Here is a 20,684-nt window from a genome sequence, read left to right as displayed (position 1 = left end):
TGGTACATGCCTGTAGTCCCAGCTACTCAGGAGGCTGAAATAGGAGGACCATTGAGCCCAGGAGTGTGAGGTTGCAGTGAGCTATGATAATGCCACTACACTCTGGCCCAGGCAACAGAGACATTGCCTAGGGAGAAGGGGAGCCTACTGTGTGGCAGGTACATCTTGTATGAATTACCAAACTTTATCACTGAATCCTTGATTCCTGAAGGAATCCTGTTTTTTTAGAAGGTATGAGAAGGGCAAAAGGTATGAGGATTTGTTGTATAACACACCTAAAATGCTACCTTGGTGTTGCAAATGATCTGCACACTCAAAATCCTGGTGCTTCTTGGGTTTTCAACTAAAACTTTTATCCCAAAACGCACTTTAGAGATCACTTACGTGGTGCCCTTATTGACAAATAAAGAAAATAAAGCCCAGAAAAGCTCAATGATTTGCCCAAGGTCACACTGGTAGCAAAGGTAGAACCAGGAAGTCAGGTCTTTTGATTCCAAATTCAGTGCTTTCTCAATTTGCTCTGATGCCTTTAAACTCAAAAGCTCAATAAAACCAAAATAATCCTGACACATGAATCTTACTGTAGAACTCAAGAATACTGACTTCCCCTAAATCAGGTGCATTCTCAAAATTGTGAACATAAGAAACTTGAGTTTTATACGGGCTCAACAAGTACCAACTGGTAGTCTACTTAATAAAATATTTTATATATTTATTATAAATTATAATAGCTGGCATATAAATTCTAGGAGAGGCACAATGCTAAACACTTCAATTGATTTATATCATTTAATCCTTACAATAATCTTTTAGGTAAAGACAAAGGACTCCTCATTTAGCTGAGGGGGGAAATATATAAGGTTAATGAAAACAACTTAGTTGTTAGCTAAGACCAAAAATGTAATAATGGGCAGAGCTGGAATCCACCTGACTTCAAAGCTTGTGCTTTTCTTGTTGAACCATCCACTCTGCCACAGCCCTATGTTACTTCTCAAGTTTCTTTTTCTGAACTTTTCAAATTTCCACGACGCTCATGATTTACTTCCATCATCAAAAAAAAAAAAAAAAACCACTGTTTTACTATTTTTAAAAATGTTTATTTGTAAAGCTAACCCATCGCTTAAAATATGTAGGCAATTGCAAAGATAGAATAAGGTTATCGCAAAGAAAGATCCAAGTTTTATAGAACAAATTAATGTTTACTTCTCAGAGGCCTGAGTGTGATCTACCAGCCACTTCATTCACCCACAATTTATTTTAATACATCTGCAATGTATTTTGGCATCGCACGGCGTAAAGGTAGGAATTTTTTTTTTATTTTGCAGTTTCTGCCCAGGGCTGAGTTTGAACCCACCACCTCTAGCATATGGGGCCAGCATCCTACTCCTTTGAGCCACAGGCACCACCCAAAGGTAGGAATTTTTAAAATAGTTAACAAAGTACAAATAAAAGACCACTGAGACTCTGGAAAATCTTTCGCATTAGTATACTTATGTAGAACTGAACCAGTCTGATATTTAAAACTGAAATGAGAGAAAGAAAGTGATTTTTATTAAACTGCACCTACTGCAATGGCCCATGCCATGCTTAAACAGATGTCTATGCAACTCTGAGTCATGTTGCATTAAATATGTCAATCAATCAGAGAGCATACAATGGCCAGGATCCATCCTGAAAACAGGCCACAGAAGATATGAGAAGGGCAAAAGCTGCCCCACCATAGTCCGTACTGAGAAAATAGTCCAAGACAGCTACTTGTATGACCCCATGGCTACTGCCAATGGACCAGATGTGAACCCCTGGACTCACAAGCAGCCATTCGCAAGCTAGCAGGCAGCCAAGAAATAAATAAAGTTGTCCCAATTCAGGAATGAATACCTATAGCAGAGTCCCATGTTCAGGCCTTTGAATTGCGAACTATGAAAAGAAATGATCAATTACCTGCACAAATTGGCACTAAAAATATATATAGTGTAGTCCTGAGACAAAGAGTACATGAGGCATTTGAACGAAATACAGTTACAACCCAGTCAAAGTTTCCAAAGACCACAGACTCTGGACAGAAATAAAAAAGACTCTGAGTGTCTAGAAGCTATATAGTCAAGGAAATTATTAGAGTAGAGGGTAAGAAAATTACTTGACAGCAGAAAACAAAAGTACATAAATAGAAAGGACACAGTTTGTGAAATGTCACTGAGTCCTTTAACAGCTGAGCTCTACAATAAAAAATCTATAAAGCCCTGTCATTTGAGTCCCAAATAGCGCTACCTTAGATCCTGCAAAGCCTTCCAGCAAAAAATGACTCAAAAAGCACAATCCCATATTACACTTTTGGTTTTGGATGTCTATGAATGTCCATCTTTTATTGCAGAGTATATCCTTATAACCAGAACTATTCTATTATTTGAGCTAACCTGATTCCCTGAACCAAATGAACCTAACCAGAACTATTATCACTGCTTCAGAGCCATAGTAAAGCTTATTTCTAGAAGATGACCTGAAAAAAGATGTGTTCATGGCACCACAACTCCTAGAAGGGGGAATCTTAAGTATCATAATACCCTGCCCTACTCCCATCTCAGCTGACTAGACCAGCGATGGACACTTGACCCGGAGAAAGCAACTGTTGGCCATCCAAAGATCTGTGCATCTCTTGACAAGAAAAGATGAGAAGGGCATTTTAGATTCTTCTCTTGAGATCTGGAGAATGAGACACTGGGCCAGTTGGCTATGCAAAGCTAACGGGCAAGGCTTGGAGAATCACATGTCAGATGGGTAAGCAGCAGCAAGCAGAAGGATGGGCACAGAGAAGGAAACACAAGAAGCCAGAGGTCCATGAGAGAACGTGAAACACAGAAAAGAGTACCTCTGTCCTGGATACCATTCTGCGTGCTACTTTCTAGAGACAAATTATGCAGCAATTCCTGTTTTTAGAATACTTTGAAACAATAAATGCTCCTTTCAACTTAAACTGATTGGAGGAGGTTTCCAATCCTTGAAAATAAAAGTTATTAGAACACAGTCTAAGAATAACGGATTACGTTAGTGCATTTGTATTTAATACAAGGCTTTCCATTTCCTCTCCTCCACAGTTCTTAGAGGTAGAATCTCTGCTCCCTGTTTCTATTTCCTTACTTATCAATCATTCATTTTTCCCTGTGACTCTCTTGAAACTGAAGTAAGTATGGCCTAGTTACCACGTTCAGTGGGCACTTGATCCTGACTTAAGGCAACTTCTCATTGACACATAGCTAATACTTAGCTCCACTTGTCTCCTGAGGGCTACATCTGTATTTCCACTTGCCCACTGAACATCTACACTGGGAAGTCTAGACCTCTAATTCACGTTCATCTTCTTCCCCAAATGTGTTCTTCCTTCTCCTCTATCTTTACTCTTAGTCAATTCCACCAGCCACTCAGCTACCCAAATTACTTATAAGTCAATAGTCCAATGAATTCTCTCTCTTAATTTTCTGAAAATCAACCTGTTCTCTATCCCTAAAGCCACTGCTTGAATTCATGCTATCATCATTCCCTAACCCACTATAGCCAGAGGTCTAGAAATTCTGATTCAATGGAAAAACTCAAAAATCTTTTTTTTTTTTAAGTAAATAATGGGACCTGATCAAGTTCAAAAGCTTCAGACCAGCTAAGGACACAATCAACAAAGCAAACAATCTTCAGAATGGGAGATATTTGCATGTTATAAATCTGACAAAGGAGTAATAACCAGAATCTACAAAGAACTCAAACAAATCAACAAGAAAAGAGCAAACAATCCCATCTATCACTGGGCAAGAGACATGAACACAATCTTCTCTGAGGAAGACAGATGAATGGCAAATAAACACATGAAAAATGGTCATCATCCCTAATCATTAGAGAAATGCAAATTAGAATCACCTTGAGATATTACCTAACCCAAGAAAGAACAGTCCACATCACAAGATCCCAAAGCTGCAGATGCTGGTGTGGATGCAAAAAGGGGAATGTTTATGCTCTGTTGGTGTAAATGTAAACTAACATAGACTTTTTGAAAAAGTATAGAGAATTCTCCAAGAATTAAAAGTAGATGTCCTGGCTCGGTGCCTGTAGCTCAGCAGCAAGGGTGCCAGCCACATACACCGGCGCTGGTGGGTTTGAATCCAGCCCGGGCTTGTCAAACAACAATGACAACTATAACCAAAAAATAGCTGGGCGTTGCGGCAGGCACCTATAGTCCCAGCTACTTGGGAGGCTGAGGCAAGAGAATCACTTAAGCCCAAGAGTTGGAGGTTGCTGTGAGCTGTGATGGTACAGCACTCTACCAAGGGCAATATAGTAAGACTGCCTCAAAAAAAAAAAAAAGTTCAGAGACATCTTTGACCCCCTCATCACTTCAGGTCAGATTTGCCAAATGAGTTTTGGCCCCAGATTAAAAAGCAATTAGATTTCTGTGCTTTCTGGCTTTAGAAAAACCAAAAGAAAAAAAAAAAGTAGACCTTCCATTTGATCCCACAATCCCATTACTAGGTATGTACACAGAAGAAAAAAATATTTTACCATAAAAATATTTGCACTTGAATGTTTATAGCAGCTGAATTCACAATCACAAAGATGTGAAGACGACCCAAGTGCTTCTCAACCCATGAATGGATTGATAAACCATGGTATATTTTCACCACGCAATACAGTTCAGTCATAAAAAAGACGAAGACGTATCTTTTGCATTTACCTGGAAGGATTTGGAGAATATTCTCCTAAGTAAAGTATCTCAAACATGAAAAAGCAAGCAGCCCATTCACTCAATACTAAGTTGAAACTAGGAGGTCAACAACTCCAGGCCCTCATGAGAGAAAAACACAATTAAATTCAACAAGTGGGGAAGGAGATTTGTCAAGTTCCACCTAACGGGTACAATGTACAGGTTTATGGCACACTTCCTGGGTGAAAGGTTCAACTACAGCTTGGACTTTACCTTACAAACACAAACCGTGTATACTAATCACATGTGCCCTCATATTAATCTGAAATTTTAAAAAACATTTCTTAAGGTTTCCATAGGATTCTAATATGCAACAATTTTAAGAACTACAATAATATCCTAGCTGATCTCTCCCTTAATGACATCATCCTCTCTACCCAGCCACCAAGTAGTCAACATCTATTACTGACAAACCACCAGGCATCAGCACAGGTGGTGTTAGACCTAGGACATACAAGAAAGAAAACAAAATCTTCACCCTAAAGGAGTTCGCAGTCTAGTAGGGGAGAAGTCAAACAAATTATAGAAACAGTGTAATCAATTTTCTTGAGATATGACATGTAATGGCTATTACAAAGTAAGCGTTTACTGGCTCGGTGCCTATAGCTCAACCGGCTAAGGCGCCAGCCACGTACACCTAAGGTGGCGGGTTCGAATCCCCAGCCCGGACCCGCCAAACAACGACGGCTGCAACCAAAAAATAGCCAGGCGTTGTGGCAGGCGCCTGTGGTCCCAGCTACTTGGGAGGCGGAGGCAGGAGACTCGCTTGAGCCCAGGAGTTGGAGGTTGCTGTGAGCTGTAATGCCATGGCACTCTACCCAGGGGGACAGCTTGAGGCTCTGTCTCAAAAAAAAAAAAAAAACAAAGTAAGCGTTTACTAAATGCTGGGTATTGTGGTGAGTGTCTCATGAACACGTTTTCATTGAATCCTTCATTAACACTGTGAAGTAGATATTATCCTCAATTTACAGATTAAACAATTAGATCTCAGAGAGCTTGGAGTTTTGTACCCGACTTTACCTTCATGAGTGGAAAAGCCCAGGACTTAAATGATGGTCTGATTCCAAAAACCCAATCCCTTAATCAGCAGGAGGTGGTTTGGGAAGAAGGAAAAAAGCTAGCAAATAACTCCTCATGGAACCTGAACTGCGCAACGTGGACGAGGGAGAGAACAGGTACGTTGTGGAAGCACAATTAGCGAGGGATGGTGAGGTCGGGGCATGTGTAGTGTAGCGGTGTGAAGAGATGAGCCCAAAACTTACTTCTAGCTTGGTTATCTTATACATTGTTCTCTTCTTTATTCTTCGATCTAGCTCTGATTCTTTATATCTTAACCTCTTCTTTATTCTTAACACTAAAAAAAGAAACTACACAAAAAGAAAATAATTCTATTCGCTGTCACTTTTTAAAATTCCCTTTCATAAATTAGTCATAATTTCATCAAGCTTAAATGTGCAACTCATCTGGGAAGCCTCCCCTGACACCTTAGTTGAGGTCAAGGCCCTCTTGTCCTGTGTTCTGGGGGCTCCCTGTGCTTTCTTCCCCTTCTTGTGCTCATCCAGGTATTATATGCTTGAATGAGATGCTTTGAAAAATTCTTGTCTCCTTCACTAGACACTAAGCTCCACAAAAATTCACGTCTGCTTAGCATCACCGTCTCCATAGCACATAGTAGGCCCACAAAAGGTCTCCCCTATTCATCCTCTCTTTTCTATTTTTTTAGGAAAGAGAGCCATTGTCTCTTACTCTATTACCCAGGATGGAGTATAGTGGTGTCATCATAGCTCACTGTAGGCTTGAACTCCTGGGTTCAAAAGATCCTCTTGGCTCAGCCTCCTAAGTAACTGGGACTACAGGCACACCATCAAACTTGCTAATTTTTTTAAATGTCCTATAGAGACAAGTTCTATGTTGCCCAGACTGGTCTCAAACTCCTGAGCTCAAGGAATCCTCCCACCTTGGCCTCCCAAAGGATTGAGATTACAGGTGTGTGCCATCATGCCCTCATCACCTTTTTCTGCTCACAATATCACCATGGTAATGAAAATCATAATTAATTACATCTAAAATACTAAAAATCACTTCCTCTGGTTACTGCTTATGCTCTCCTATAGTTTTAATACATCATCTGCAATATTGGCAAGTAAATATTCCTAACACATTCCTTTCAACACTCATTCAATAAATATTATTAAAAGATCTTATTTGTTTCCTACTGCTTATAGAATAAAATGATATGCCAGAAAGAACACACTCCAAAAAATGATAGGGATGTGTAAAAAGGACATAGGAATCACCCTTAAATTGTTCCCACTGTTCAAATCTGGGACAATTTGAGTGCCAAAGTAATGTACAGAGATAAGTTATAAATCATTAAAAAAGGGAAATTAATGAGTCCATACCAATTAGAAAGAAAGTGGAGGATGGGGAGGGAAGGAGACAAAGACTAACTGGTAAACGTGGAAAAAGTGCGGAATTGGAAAAATCATCCTTTTGTAGGCATGGAGGTGAAGACTAGGTCAGGTAAGAATCAACAGAGAGGTTCGGTCCCTGTAGCACAGTGGTTAAAGTGTCAGCCACATACACCGGGGCTGGAGGGTTCGAACCTGGCCAGGCCTGCTAAACAACGACAACTACAACAGAAAAATAGCCGGGCATTGTGTGGGGGAGAGCACTATAGTCCTAGATACTTGGGAGGCTGAGGTACGAGAATCACTTAAGCCCAAGAGTTTGAGGTTACTGTGAGCTGCGATGCCAGGCACTCTAGCAAGGGCGTCATAGTGAGATTCTGTCTCCAAAAAAAAAAAAAAAAATCAACGATGGATGCTAAATCTAGGAGAAATTTCTTTTTCTTTGTTTGTTTGTTTGTTTTTGGTCAGGGCTGGCTTTGAACCTGCCACCTCCAGCATATGAGGCCAGTACTCCTTTGAGCCACAGGCATCACCTAGGAGAAATTTCTTAAAAAGGAGCAGAATATCTGCATGGATAAAGTATCTCCCCCACAAACTACCCCATTGGTTGCAAAGTATGAAAAATCACAATAAGGGGTGGCACCTGTGGCTCCGTGAGTAGGGCGCTGGCCCCATGTACCAAGGGTGGCATGTTCGAACCCGGCCACGGCCAAACTGCAAAAAAAATAGCTGGGTATTGTGGCCAGTGCCTACAGTTCCAGCTACTTGGGAAGCTGAAGCAAGAAAATAGCCTAAGCCCAGGAGCTGGAGGTTGCTGTGAGCTGTGACTCCATGGCACTCTACCCAGGGCAACAAAGCAAGACTCTGTTTCAAGAAAAAAGAAAAAAAAGAAAAAAAAGAAAAAAAAAGAAAAGAAAGAAAGAAAAAAACACAATAATGACACAGTGGCAGACTGAGCAACACCTGAATCCTTCACAGGGGTAATCAGAATTAACATCACCTTTGAAGAACAGAAAGACATCAGGGGCCCCAGATGTGATAATCTGAGAAAGACACAGTGTCTCCTAGGAGTATTCTGGCCAAGAATGCATAATCTCAACATAACTACAAGGAAGCTTCAGCCAAACCTCATTTACTAGACGGAGGAACATTCTAGTAAAAGAAAAAAAAAAAACAACAACAACAAGAAACTAGCAAGAGAGGAAATATATTCTTTAAAAATATCATACAATTCAAATAAACGCTGTGGAAATGTTCTAGATTTAAAGAGATTAAACATTACAAGTAAACAGATCTACTAAATAGCAGCTAAATATAATATCTAACCTTAACTAGTTTTTCTGCATTACCAGGGGGAAAATGCTACAAAGGACATTATCAGATCAACTGTGAAATAAAATTTGGGAACGTGAATGAATATAAATTTATAAAGTTGACAACTATATTATCCTTATTGAGAGACTATTCCTATTCTCCATTTAAGTGTTCAGAGGTAAAAGGCCATAACTGATCCTCAAACGGTCTAGGAAAAATTTCACACATTCAGAAAGAGAGAGAGAAGAGAAAAGAAAATGAGTATATAAAGCAAAAAGGGTAACATGTTAATAATGGGTATATCTGAATAAAGAGTACACAGGTGTTCCTTGTATTCTTTTATTCTTGCATTTTTTTTCAACTTTGAAATTAGCTCCAAATAAGCTAAAGATTATATATCTCCAACTAGGCCTATACTGACTAATACAGTAGCCCCCAGCTATACAAGACTGCCAAGTAAACTCAGCGCTCCTTACAACGCCAGCCACATGCACCAAGGCTGGTGGGTTTGAACCCGGCCCGGCCAGCTAAACAATGACAACTGCAATCAAAAAATAGCTGGGCATTGTGGCAGGCACCTGTAGTCCCAATTATTTGGGAAGCTGAAGCAAGAGAATCACTTAAGCCCAAGAGTTGAAGGTTGCTGTAAGCTGTAACACCATTGCACTCTACTGAGGGTGACATAGTGAGACTCTGCCTCAAAAAAAAAAAAAAAAGACTGCCAAGTAATTGAAATGTATGAGCCCTAATTGATTGAGATGTGCCATAAATATACTACATACACTATATTTCAAAGTATTCGTATGGAAAAAGAATGTAAAATCTCATTAATAATATTTGTATTGATTGTATGTTGAAATATTATGAATATATTGGGTTATAGGAAATATATTTTTAAAATTAATTTCACATTTTCCTTTTTAAAAATATGACTACTATAAATTTTGAATTACACATGTGGTTCACATTTGCACTGGATAGAGCTGAGCTCAACAACCAAGCATCTCCACAATGAGGTTTCCCACAGCCTTTGCAAATTTCTCAATTCTTTCCATTCTAAATAGACCTCTATCTCTAAAGTCCCTTAGTTTTAAGCTACTGAAGGGCAGAGATTGTGTCTATTCACTGTTATAGCCCCCAGAATCCAGCACATACCAAATGGCATAAATATTTGATTGTTGAAAGGCAATTTGCTAAGGAAAGAAGGAGGGCAGGAGAAATAAACCCACTCGCCTGTGTCTTTTTTTTTTTTGAGATAGAGCCTCAAGCTGTCCCCCTTGGGTAGAGTGTTGTGGCATCACAGCTCACAGCAACCTCCAACTCCTGGGCTCAAGCGAGTCTCCTGCCTCCGCCTCCCAAGTAGCTGGGACCACAGGTACCCGCCACATTTCTTGGCTATTTTTTGGTTGCAGCCATCATTGTTGTTTCCGTGGGCCTGGACTGGATTTGAACCCGCCACCTTGGGTGTATGTGGCTGGTGCCTTAGACGCTTGAGCCACAGGCGCCGAGCCTCACCTATGTCTTTGCTTACATTACAACTCCTTCCTGCAATGAAACTTTACTTTTCTCAATCACTCTCATTCTTCAAAGCCCCATCTCAGTGCCACTTACACAAGTTCATGCTGACCTTTCCTCCTCGGTTCTACCACAGCCTTCATCGTCCGTTTCATTTGCTTTGGCCGGTAATCATCAATGTTCCCTGAGGCAGAGCCTGGCTCTCCTATTTTTCCTATATCTTCCACAGTGCCCAGCATATTGCTAAAAGTCTTAGTTGAGTAGTGAAAGAAAAGGGCAGCAACTGGGTTGGCAATGTCTAGCAGAAAGAAAGAAAAGGAAGAAAGGAAAAGAGAGAAGAAAAGGGCAGCAAAGTGCTAGAAAAAGGGAAAGACTGGAAGTGGGAGAACTTTGGCTCTAGTCTCTGTAACTGTGTTGCCTTAGATACCATCTAATCTCTGTCAGTTTCTACTTCCTCATTTTAAAAATCACAGACCTGATGACCATAAAATCAATTCTAGAATAATAATTACATGTAATCCAGAATTATATATAATTTTTCTAGAATTCAATAATTCTAGAATAATTATATCCATTTTTAGCAATATATTAATATTTTCCAGCAAGGAAAAGGAAATATACTACTATTAAATCCCATTAAGTTCCCTAAGAAAGAAATGCCAACAAAGTTTACAAATTGTCCAATTTTAAATGCTGATCATCTTTCTGGACATCGAGCACTTTAAATTGATGTTTTTCTTCAAAGAACTATTAAGTAAAATATGCAATACATACATACTGGAACCACCTTATTTTGTTGGCTGTATGGGGATTTTTGACAGGCCCTTTCAAACGTGGAAGAAACATCCTCTATTAAGCTAACGAAAAAGAAGAAGGAAGGGGGAGCAGGAGAACCAGAAAACAAATTTCTATGATGTACCCTGGCACTAGACTGGTGATGCTCAAAGACTATGCGTTATCGTTGATTATAATCATGTTGTCTGTCTCTTCATCCAAAAACACTATTAAAAAGACACTATTCAGGAGAAAATTACAGTAGCTAAAATGAAAAGGTCATCTTAAAACAGAACGTTAAAGGAATAGGATATAATTTAAAGCCTGGAGACCATTTCAAACAAATCTCTAAATCAGAAACTATACAGTAAATTAAAATGGTTGCCATGTTACCTCAAAGGTTCAAGTTATGCTTGTTAGTAAATACCACCTGTAGAGTTAAGAAAGCATTTATTATAGGTTCTAAGGGAGTAATACAAATCACCAGATTTCTTTGAAACTTTTATCAAAATATCCCTACTAAATATTGAGCATGTGTTGAGCACCACCAACCCACCTATAAGATAAAAGCTCAACTCCTTCAAAGGGACTCTAGATCCTCCCATAATTTGGTCGTTAGCTATGCCTGATACCTTCATCTCCCACCAATCCCTGCATATCACCTCACTTCCTAAATTTAATTGTTCACACTCCCCCTCAGATCACTTGCTTCACTTACGACTCTGTGCCTTTACATTTGCTATTCCCTCTGTCTGACGTGCCCTTCCCTCTTCTGAGCTGTGTACATCCTCTCCTCCCTAAAACTTTCCCTGACTACCCTAACAGCATGACACCAAGTGGCTCCCAGAGCACTCTTCATTAATAGCACTACAGTTACTTTTTAAATAACCACCCCAACTAGGCTCTGAGTTCTTAAGGGAGAACCCACATCTTATTAAACTGTTTTCCAGCCCCTAGTATAAATGCCTGGCATTTACTGAAATTCAACATAAGTACACTGAATAAAAAGAAAGTTCAGTAGTTAACTAGGAGAAATATTTCAAACTTTCCTACTAAAAAGTGAATCCACTTAACACAGTGGTTCTTAACCAGAGGCAATTTGCCCCTAGGGCACATTTCGTCAATTCTGGAGATATTTTTGGTCTTCAAAACAAGGGGATTTCGGTGAATTGCTGCCAGCTTCTAGCAGGCAGATAGATGCAGGAATACTGCTAAACATCCTATAATGCACAGGCAGCCCCCTACAACAAAGAATTATCTGGTCACAAATGTCAGTAGAGCCTGGGTTCAGAAACTCAGTTGTCAAGCGACTTACTCAGATGTGATGATTTGATATTACATCTCATCAATAACCACAATGAATTCCAATTTTGTAGTTTGGGCTGAAGCTTTTGTAACAGTTGACGCATATGCACCAACACTAAAAACGATCTTTATATAATCTCCATGCTTAATAACATTAAACCAAGAGTAGCAGAAAGCATCCTACATTTCTAAAAACTAATCTATAAATCTACAATGATCAGAAGCTATTCCTAAGTCAGTCAACACTTTGGTTTTTGTTTTGTGTTGTTTTTTGAGACAGAGTGCCTGGCATCTTCGCTCACAGCAACCTCAAACTCTTGGGTTCAAGAGATCCTCTTGCCTCAGCCTCCCAAGCATCTGGGACTACAGGGGCCCCCACAACACCCAGCTATTTTTTAGAGACAGCGTCTCACTCTGGCTCAGACTGGTCTGGAACTTGCAAGCTCAGGCAATCCACCTGCCTTGGCCTCCCAAGTGCTAGGATTACAGGCGTGAGCCACCGCTCCCGGCAACACTTTGGTTTGTTTGTTTTTGCTATAAACTTTAAAGGAAACCACAGGCAAATTAATTTTCACTTGTGGAACTATGACAGAAACACCATCTGAAATGCGATGTAATCAGTTCCTCCAGATCTGAAAAAAGAAAAATCTCTTAAGTACCACAAGTAAATCAACCACAGATGCTTTTGACTGTTGAAAAAAACCGAGTGATGGGGAGAGTAAAGGGCATGCCACTGCTACTGCCAAAATCATCCAAGATTTCAAAACCCTGACAAAAAAAAACCACTGGAAAATATAATCAAATGTCAACACAAGGTGTCAGATAAAGAAGTTAAGTGACAGATCATCAAGTTTCACAGGACTTCAATATTTCACCAGAAAGCTAGGAGAAGCAGAAACACTTCCTTTCTATATACTGGATGACTCAACTATCTTTGACACATTCTTTGGCTGCACACTACAAGTTCACTAATTTCTTTTGTCCTTTGAACTAGTTATCCTACTCCCTTGATAAAGAACTGATGGGTTTGGCACTTACTTTCAAACATTTACATTTTGTTAAATACTCCATCCACCTCCAGAAGAAAAAAAAAGCTATACAAAACAAAAACTTAAGTACAGTAACTCTTATAGGAAAAGAGATTTTAATGGTATTCCAAGAACGCATTGCTGAATGACACACTCAGTTATCCAATACTCTTTATGTTTCAAGGCTTTCCAGATTTCAAGCAGAGATAACACTGGCAGAAAATGACTAAGTGTATACCATTTAATAAAGCTTACTGTGAATTTATTTTTGGACAGCTAAAATAAGGTACTAGGCCTTGGAGGGGAAACGCATTTTTAATTAAAAAAAAAAAGTTTCCAACAGTGAGTAATATCTTCCTTCACAGCTAGCTGACTTTACCAGTTAAGTGTCAGCCCCGCGAGTGGGCCCCACACTAAGCTGGGTCTCACCACATTACGCTCCAGTGTGAGTCCAGGAGAGAAAGGGAAGCCGTGTGTGACAGGTGTCAAGTTGGGGGGCACAGTGGGCGGGGAGGGTGTGTAAGGGAGAAGCCAAGGCAGCTGCCCGCAATCTCCCCCAGGGCGTTTGGCTGGCCGGCCGGTCCATCCGCACCAACTCTCCATTTTCATTCCCATTCCGGGATCCCGGGAAGAACGCTCCGGCGCCACACCCTCCAGCTCGCAGCAGGCTGGTGCTGACAGCCCGGCGCCCCAGCGGACGCCGGGCCTCGGCGCGCAAGGCCACCGCGGCTCCGGCCCGTCGCCCCGCCCGTCCCCGCGGCCCGCCCCAGGGCCGGACAACCGCGGCCTAAGAGCCCGCCTGGTTGCGGGGCCTAGAGAAGGAAGGAGCCCGCACTGAGGAGGGGGCGCCCGCGCAGCCACCGCGGCAGCTCAGCCCGGCGGCGGCGGCGGCGGCGCCCGCGTCCCGGGGCTCGGGCTCACGTGCTGGCGGAAAGACGGTTTCCTTCTCTTACCCTCTGCAAAATCCTCCTTAACATGGTTTAAACGCCACCCGGCGCCGCCGCGCTGACTCTCCGGACCCTACGCGGAGCCGCTCACCACTCGGGGGTGCGCAGACGGGAGGGGTGGGCCGGGAGGTCGGGGCGAGGCAGTGGCGGCGGCTGCTCGGGTGGCCCCGACTTCCCCACAGGCGGCGAGAGGCAGAGCGCTGGAGCGAGCGAGCGACGAGGTATCCCGAGAGCGCCAGCCCGCCCGCCGGGCCGCCCCCGTAACTGACAGCTGGGCGGGCCCGCGGCCGCCGAGGGGCGGTGCCGCTGTCGCCCCGCCCCCGGTCTGTCCATCTGCGGGAGGCGGGGCTCAGAGAGGGCCGGTCCGGGCCTGCGACCAATCGGAAACGGCGGCAGCGAGGGCAACTGCGTGACGGACAGGCGGCAGGACGCTGGCGCCGCCACTCCTTCCGGCTGGCTGGGGGACGCCGCGGCCGCAGAACGCACGCCCGCGCTCCGTCAGAGGGCTGCGCCAGCGTACCGACCGCGTGCTCGCTAGGGGCGGGGACCCCCGGGACCTGGCCTGGGAGGGGTCCCTGACCCGGGTAGCAGGAGGAGGCGCCGCGCGGGTACTTGTAATAGCCCCTCAGGCTGTCTTGTAAATTTGTCCCTGTGATCCTTCCCGTGACTGCTCCTGGCTCTGGAGTCAAGCCTGAGCTGGATCCTCATTTCTGCAGGAAACGCCTGACTCTATAGCTTAGTCCTGGGTCCAAGCGAGCTAGAGAATCGCAAGCGTGCTTAACCGGTCTGTTGGGCTTCCCTCCCCTTTTCCAACCCCTGTGTACTTGCTTGCTCCCTTCTTGCTTCTAATTTCAGCCAAAGAGAAAGTAAAGAATCAAAAAGAGAGGAGGGAAAAGCTGGAACTTGAGTTGGCAAGAGAAGTTTGAGGTTGTCCTTTATGGATCATAACCATATTTAATGGACTGATACCATTAACGTGCTGCCCATGCGTGGCCTATTCGCATAAGAAATTTTAAGTCCAATTCTGATAAAAGATACATGAAGCAAGTTATCATTAATGCCTCTGTTTTAGCGATTAAGAAAAAGAATGAGGTCACATATAAACTTTGTGCCAAAACAAGACGTGGACTTGGAACTGACCTCTGGGCACAATGTCATTGTTTAACTAGAAAATCACAGCTCCTGATGCCTACCATTCTGCCAATATTCACAAGCCAAGAGGCTCAACTTTCACACTGGAAGGAAAAGAGAAGCCTTTAATTTTGCTTAAGTAGGAAAGGAGAGGAAATAATGGAATTAATGGTGCTGAGAGAGGGAAAAAACAAACTAAGTAATGAATGGACTCTATGAAGCCGCGAATGGAGTGCTTATTAGAAAGTACTTCCAGATCTTTTGAAAAAATATAGCAAATTAAATATCATTTACAAATGAGTTAAGGGAAGTGAAAGTGTTTGTTAAGCATAATGCGTTATGTAACGTAATATGATATTCCTATCCCAAACATGTTTTGTGTGTGTGTTATGTCTATGGTCAGCAGAACAGTTATGCCTACAACTAATACATTATTAAACACTATTGATAATACACTTACAAAGCACACACTTTATGTTCAGATAATCGGGAAAACACTTCTGTGACATTGACTAATAAAAGTGATTTATTTTCTCTTTTCCCCCCCCCCCAGAAATTCATTTAAAACCGCTTATTGGGGTTAACATACCAAGACATTCTCTACTGGAATTCTCCTGTAGAATCTTTTAACTAATAGTATAATAGGCTTTCATCTACTGCTTAGCTACAAGGATTAGTCAAAAGTCTGTGTACTTCCCTGCAGTTTATGACTCCATCACAGGAATAATAACACTAGAGAAGTTACTCAAAAGAGAAAATCAGCAATGGGTAGACATGATCATCTAAGTATATCCTTCACTAATCTAACAGGTTCCCATACACAACGGTTCTGCTTACTCGACCTGACCCCTAATTTCCTATCTAATCACCTCTGGTACCTCAGTAACCCACACCATCAATCCTTTAACACCCCTCCTCCCAACAAGACCTCCAATCCATTGGCCCCTCTTCCTCTCAGTCATTTCCCTAGCCTGCTCCTTTTCATTAAAGCCCAGCCTAAAGCCCATGGTTTAACTTTACAGTAAGCCTTTTGCAAATATGCCTACTTTCTTCACCTCTCTCTTCCTCCATTGTTTTCATCTAGCAGAGCCTGGTTAAACACGATTGTCCATTTAGTCTGTGCTGCATAGGAGCAGCTGAATATCACTAGAGATGCATATATACTATAACTGCGATCATTGGGTTCATTTTGCAGTAAAAGCCATGGATCTCAGATAGGCCCCCTACCCTGGCAGCATTCCTGTTACACTTTCCTCCTGTCTTTCTCTAGACCTCCAAGATGCTCTACATCTATAGTTGCTGTACTATCTTACCCACATATTCTCAACCAATTCCAATCAAGCCTCTGTCCCACCTATTCTGATGAGGCAGCTCTTGGCAAGATCACTAATGACCTGCATGTTGCCCAATTGAGTGTCAAATTTATTGCTTTGATTTTCACTCTCCTATATTCAAAAGAGTTGACCACTCTCTCTTTGAGTCAGTTTATTCTCTTGACTTCCTTCACATTATACTTTCTGGTTTTTTCTCTTTGATGATCATTCCTTCTCGGATTTGTTTGATGACTTCTATGTTAATGTTGGATAATACCCCCTATTCTGTTCTACGGACCTTGCTTTTATCTATCACATAGAGCCAACAAGTTATCTTAACCAACTTCCTGACTAAATATCGTCTATTTGACCATGACCCTGGAATCTATATCTTTAGCCCTGACCTCTCCCCAGATTTCCAAACTTTTACATAATGATCTACTTCACATTTCTTAGACGTCTAAGGAGTATGTAAACTTAACATGGGGGCTAGTTCTGGTGGCTCGTGCCTATAATTCTAGCACTCCAGGAGGCTGAGACCAGTGGATTGCCAGAGCTCACAGGTTCGAGACCAGCCCAAGCAAGAGCAAGACCCTGTCTCTAAAAATAGCCAGGCATTGTGGTAGGTGCCAGACATTGAGTCCCAGCTATTTGGAAAGCTAAAGCAAGAGAATCGCTTGAGCCCAAGAGTTTGAGATTGCTGTGAGCTGTGACGCCAGAACACTCTACTGAGAGTGACAAGTGAGACTCTGTCTCAATAAATAAATAAATAAACTTAAATTAACTTGGCCACAACACAAGTATTTCATTTTCTTTTTGAATTTTTTTATTTTTTATTTTTGCTTTCAATTTCTGCTGGCTTTCACTTTATCTTAGTTTTTTGATTTTTGGTTTTTGGTTTTTGTTTTTACTTCTTCACCCTGTAGTGATTCTCTTGCCCCCCATGTAGCTGGGATTACTGACGCTAGCCACAATGTACGGCTGGATTTTTTTAGGTTTTTTTTTTTTTTTTTTTTTTTTTTGTAGAGATGGGTCTCACTCTGGCTCACTCTGCCTCATGCTGGTCTTCCCCAGTCTCAAACTCGGCTGAGCTCAGGAGATCCACCTGCCTCAACCTCCCACAGCACTGGGACAACAGGCGTGAGCCACCAGGCCCAGCCAAAGTATTTCATTTTTGTCTTCAAAATTTCTTTGCCAGTTTTCCTGTTTCAGTGTATACATCTTCCACTTAGTTGGTACAAACCAAAAACCTTGGATTGCTCTCTTTGTTTTACCATTTCTCCTTCCTCCAGCCAATCTATCCTCACACATTTATTTCCAAAATATGTCCCAAATTTGCCGCTTCTCTCCATTATTACCCTAGGCCCTAGGACCTTCACCTCCTGTCCAGACCTCTGTAATAGACTCCTGGTTGGTCTCCCTTCTTGTACTGTGGTTTCCCTACTCACTACACAGCAGCTAAGAACAACTTTTAAAAATGCAAATTAAATATTGTCACTGTCCTGCCTGGTGATAGTTTCCTATCACAATCCCAGTGAAATCCAAACTTTATCCTGGCTTACACGACCTGCTGATCTGGACTGACTGCTCTCTACCTCCTCCCCTTGACTCACTATGCCTCAGCCACCTGGGACTTTCAATTCTTTTTTTTTTTTTTTTGAGACAGAGCCTCAAGCTATCCCCCTGGGTAGAGTGCCATGGCATCACAGCTCACAGCAACCTCCAACTCCTGGGCTCAAGCGAGTCTCCTGCCTCAGCCTCCCAAGTAGCTGGGACTACAGGCGCCCACCACAATGCCTGGCCATTCTTTGGTTGCAGCCATCATTGTTGTTTGGCAGGCCTGGGCTGGGGATTCGAACCCGCCACCTTAGGTGTATGTGGCTGGCGCCTTAGCCGCTTGAGCCACAGGCGCCGAGCCGGGACTTTCAATTCTTAATTGCACAAAACTGACTCCTGCCTTTACACCAACCAGTTCCTATTTAGGAAATTCTTTCCTCTGAAATACTATGGTTAATTTTGTGGAAGATTATTCTTTTTTTTTTTTCTTAGAGACAGAGTCTTATTTTGTCGCCCTTGGTAGAATGCAGCTCACAGCAACCTTCAACTCCTGGGCTTAGGCCATTCTCTTGCCTCAGCCTCCCGAGTAGCTGGGACTACAGGCGTCCATCACAATGCCCGGCTACTTTTTTGTTGCAGTTTGGCCAGGGCCAGGTTTGAACTTGCCAAGGTTGGTATTTGGGGCCGGTGCCCTACTCACTGAGCCACAGGTGCTGCCCAGAAGATTATTCTTTTAAAGTGACCTCCTCAGAAAGATCTTCAAGGGCCACCTCATCTAAAGTACTTCCAGTCATTATCACATCACCCATTCTAATTCTCTGCATGACAAAGGAACTACCATTTCTGATGATTCTTGTTTGTCTCCCCAAAAGGAATTTCCATTCTCTGAACACAAGGATCTTGTCTCACCTTCAGTGCTATATCCCCCCAAAATCAAAACAGTGCTGAACTCACAGCAAGCACATAATAAATACATGTTGAATGAATTAAGGGAGGAATGAATGAGTGAAAAATATATAATTATTGTTATAATAGTTGCCTTCCCAGATTCTTCAAGCTAATATCTTTCGATTTGTGAAGATGTGAACCAACTATTGAAAGTAATCCAATAATCATTTCATCCTGATAATCTTTTTATATGTATACATATAATATGCATGCTTGTTTCTTGGCTCTTCAAAATTTCCCGATACTGGCTTGGCGCCTGTGGCTCAAGTGGCTAGGGCGCCAGCCACATACACCTAAGGTGGCGGGTTCAAATCCAGCCTGGCCTGCCAAACAACAATGACGGCTGCAACCAAAAAATAGCCGGGAGTTGTGGCGGGTGCCTGTGGTCCGCTACTTGGGAGGCAGAGGCAGGAGACTCGCTTGAGCCTAAGAGTTGGAGGTTGCTGTGAGCTGTGCTGCCACAGCACTCTACCCAGGGGTACAGCTTGAGGCTCTGTCTCAAAAAAAAAAAAAAAAATTTCCCAAAATTTATGGGTCACAATTTATTTCCTACCCTCTGTAAATATAATGTTAAGACATTTTTCTTCTTGTCAATTTCATGGGTGACAACTAAATAATTCATTTCCAAAGAAGCAAGTCCATGAAAATAATCACAACAAAGATAAGCGAAGTATACATGATGATTCTATATAAATTAGGCCAAAACAATTTACAGATGCAAAGAAATACACATAGGATGACTAGCCAGCCATTTGGCATCAAGCAGCTTTTTTTTTTAAACTTAATTGAAAGGTTCACTCTTGAAAAATTATGTTAGCATATCATTAAACTGACTAATTGAAGCCTAATATTAATCTGTGCTGCTTTCAGCCCTTGAAGGAAACACGGGGAGAGAGGCAGGGGTGAGGACTTCAGAGAAGTGGGGAGATACATTTATTCTACAGTAATCCCTCATGTTTTTCTTCAGGATCTAGCTCAGGGGTCCTCAAACTTTTTAAACAGGGGACCAGTTCACTGACCCTCGGACCGTTGGAGGGCCGGACTGCGGGCCCCAGGACAAGTTGGCTGCTAAGCAGGACGGGCAGCAGCAGCAAAAACACCTAGCAGGCCGGATAAATGTCCTAGGCAGGCCGCCTGTGGCCTGCAGTCCGTAGTTTGAGGACGCCTGATTTGACTAACCCCAAGAAGCAGTCCCAGGTCTCCACTGAATTTCTTTGGAGAAAGAGTTAGGAAAAACCCCAAATAATAGTTACATTTTAGTCTTTTCAAAATAGTGCTGTTAATAGATGTAATAAGCCATGGCCAAGTCTGCTGAACTCAAACCTCAAGTTGGCAGAGTATCAAACAGACAATGTAGAAATAGCACAACAAAAACTCCTATCTGTGCTAACAAGGTTAGACGCTTGAGGGCCTATGTGGCTCCTCCAATCTTGGGCAGAAAGTTTATGGTTGGAATTTTCTTTCTTTCGTTCTCTCTCTCTCTCTCTTTTTTTTTTTTTTTGGTTGGAATTTTCCGGCATGATAGATTTCTCATTCTACATGGGTTTTCTAAGACCACGCATTCTGAGAACTAGAAAAGCAATGGTGAATTATGACAACACACTTATTGATCTTGGGAATGTTCTTGGCATTCGCTGTTTGCTGATTTGGTGGTAAACCAAAGTGAATTTGATTTTTTTTTTTTTTTTTTTTTTTTT

General features: G+C 42.1%; 1 protein-coding gene across 1 annotated transcript in view; it reads right to left on the bottom strand.

Moving 5' to 3' along the window:
- EEA1 (early endosome antigen 1) overlaps window positions 1-14,309 on the bottom strand; it is a 131,058-nt gene extending 116,749 nt beyond the window's left edge. Inside the window, exon 1 of the mRNA XM_003783355.3 lies at window positions 14,045-14,309. Within this exon, the coding sequence (XP_003783403.1) occupies window positions 14,045-14,068 (24 nt within the window). The 5' untranslated portion in view covers window positions 14,069-14,309. The remainder of the gene's footprint in view (window positions 1-14,044) is intronic.
- Window positions 14,310-20,684: the final 6,375 nt, after the last annotated feature.

Source organism: Otolemur garnettii, unplaced genomic scaffold (assembly GCF_000181295.1).
Source record: "Otolemur garnettii isolate 467f Iridium unplaced genomic scaffold, OtoGar3 scaffold00007, whole genome shotgun sequence".
NCBI lineage: Eukaryota > Metazoa > Chordata > Mammalia > Primates > Galagidae > Otolemur > Otolemur garnettii.
This window is presented reverse-complemented; position numbering and strand designations above follow the sequence as displayed.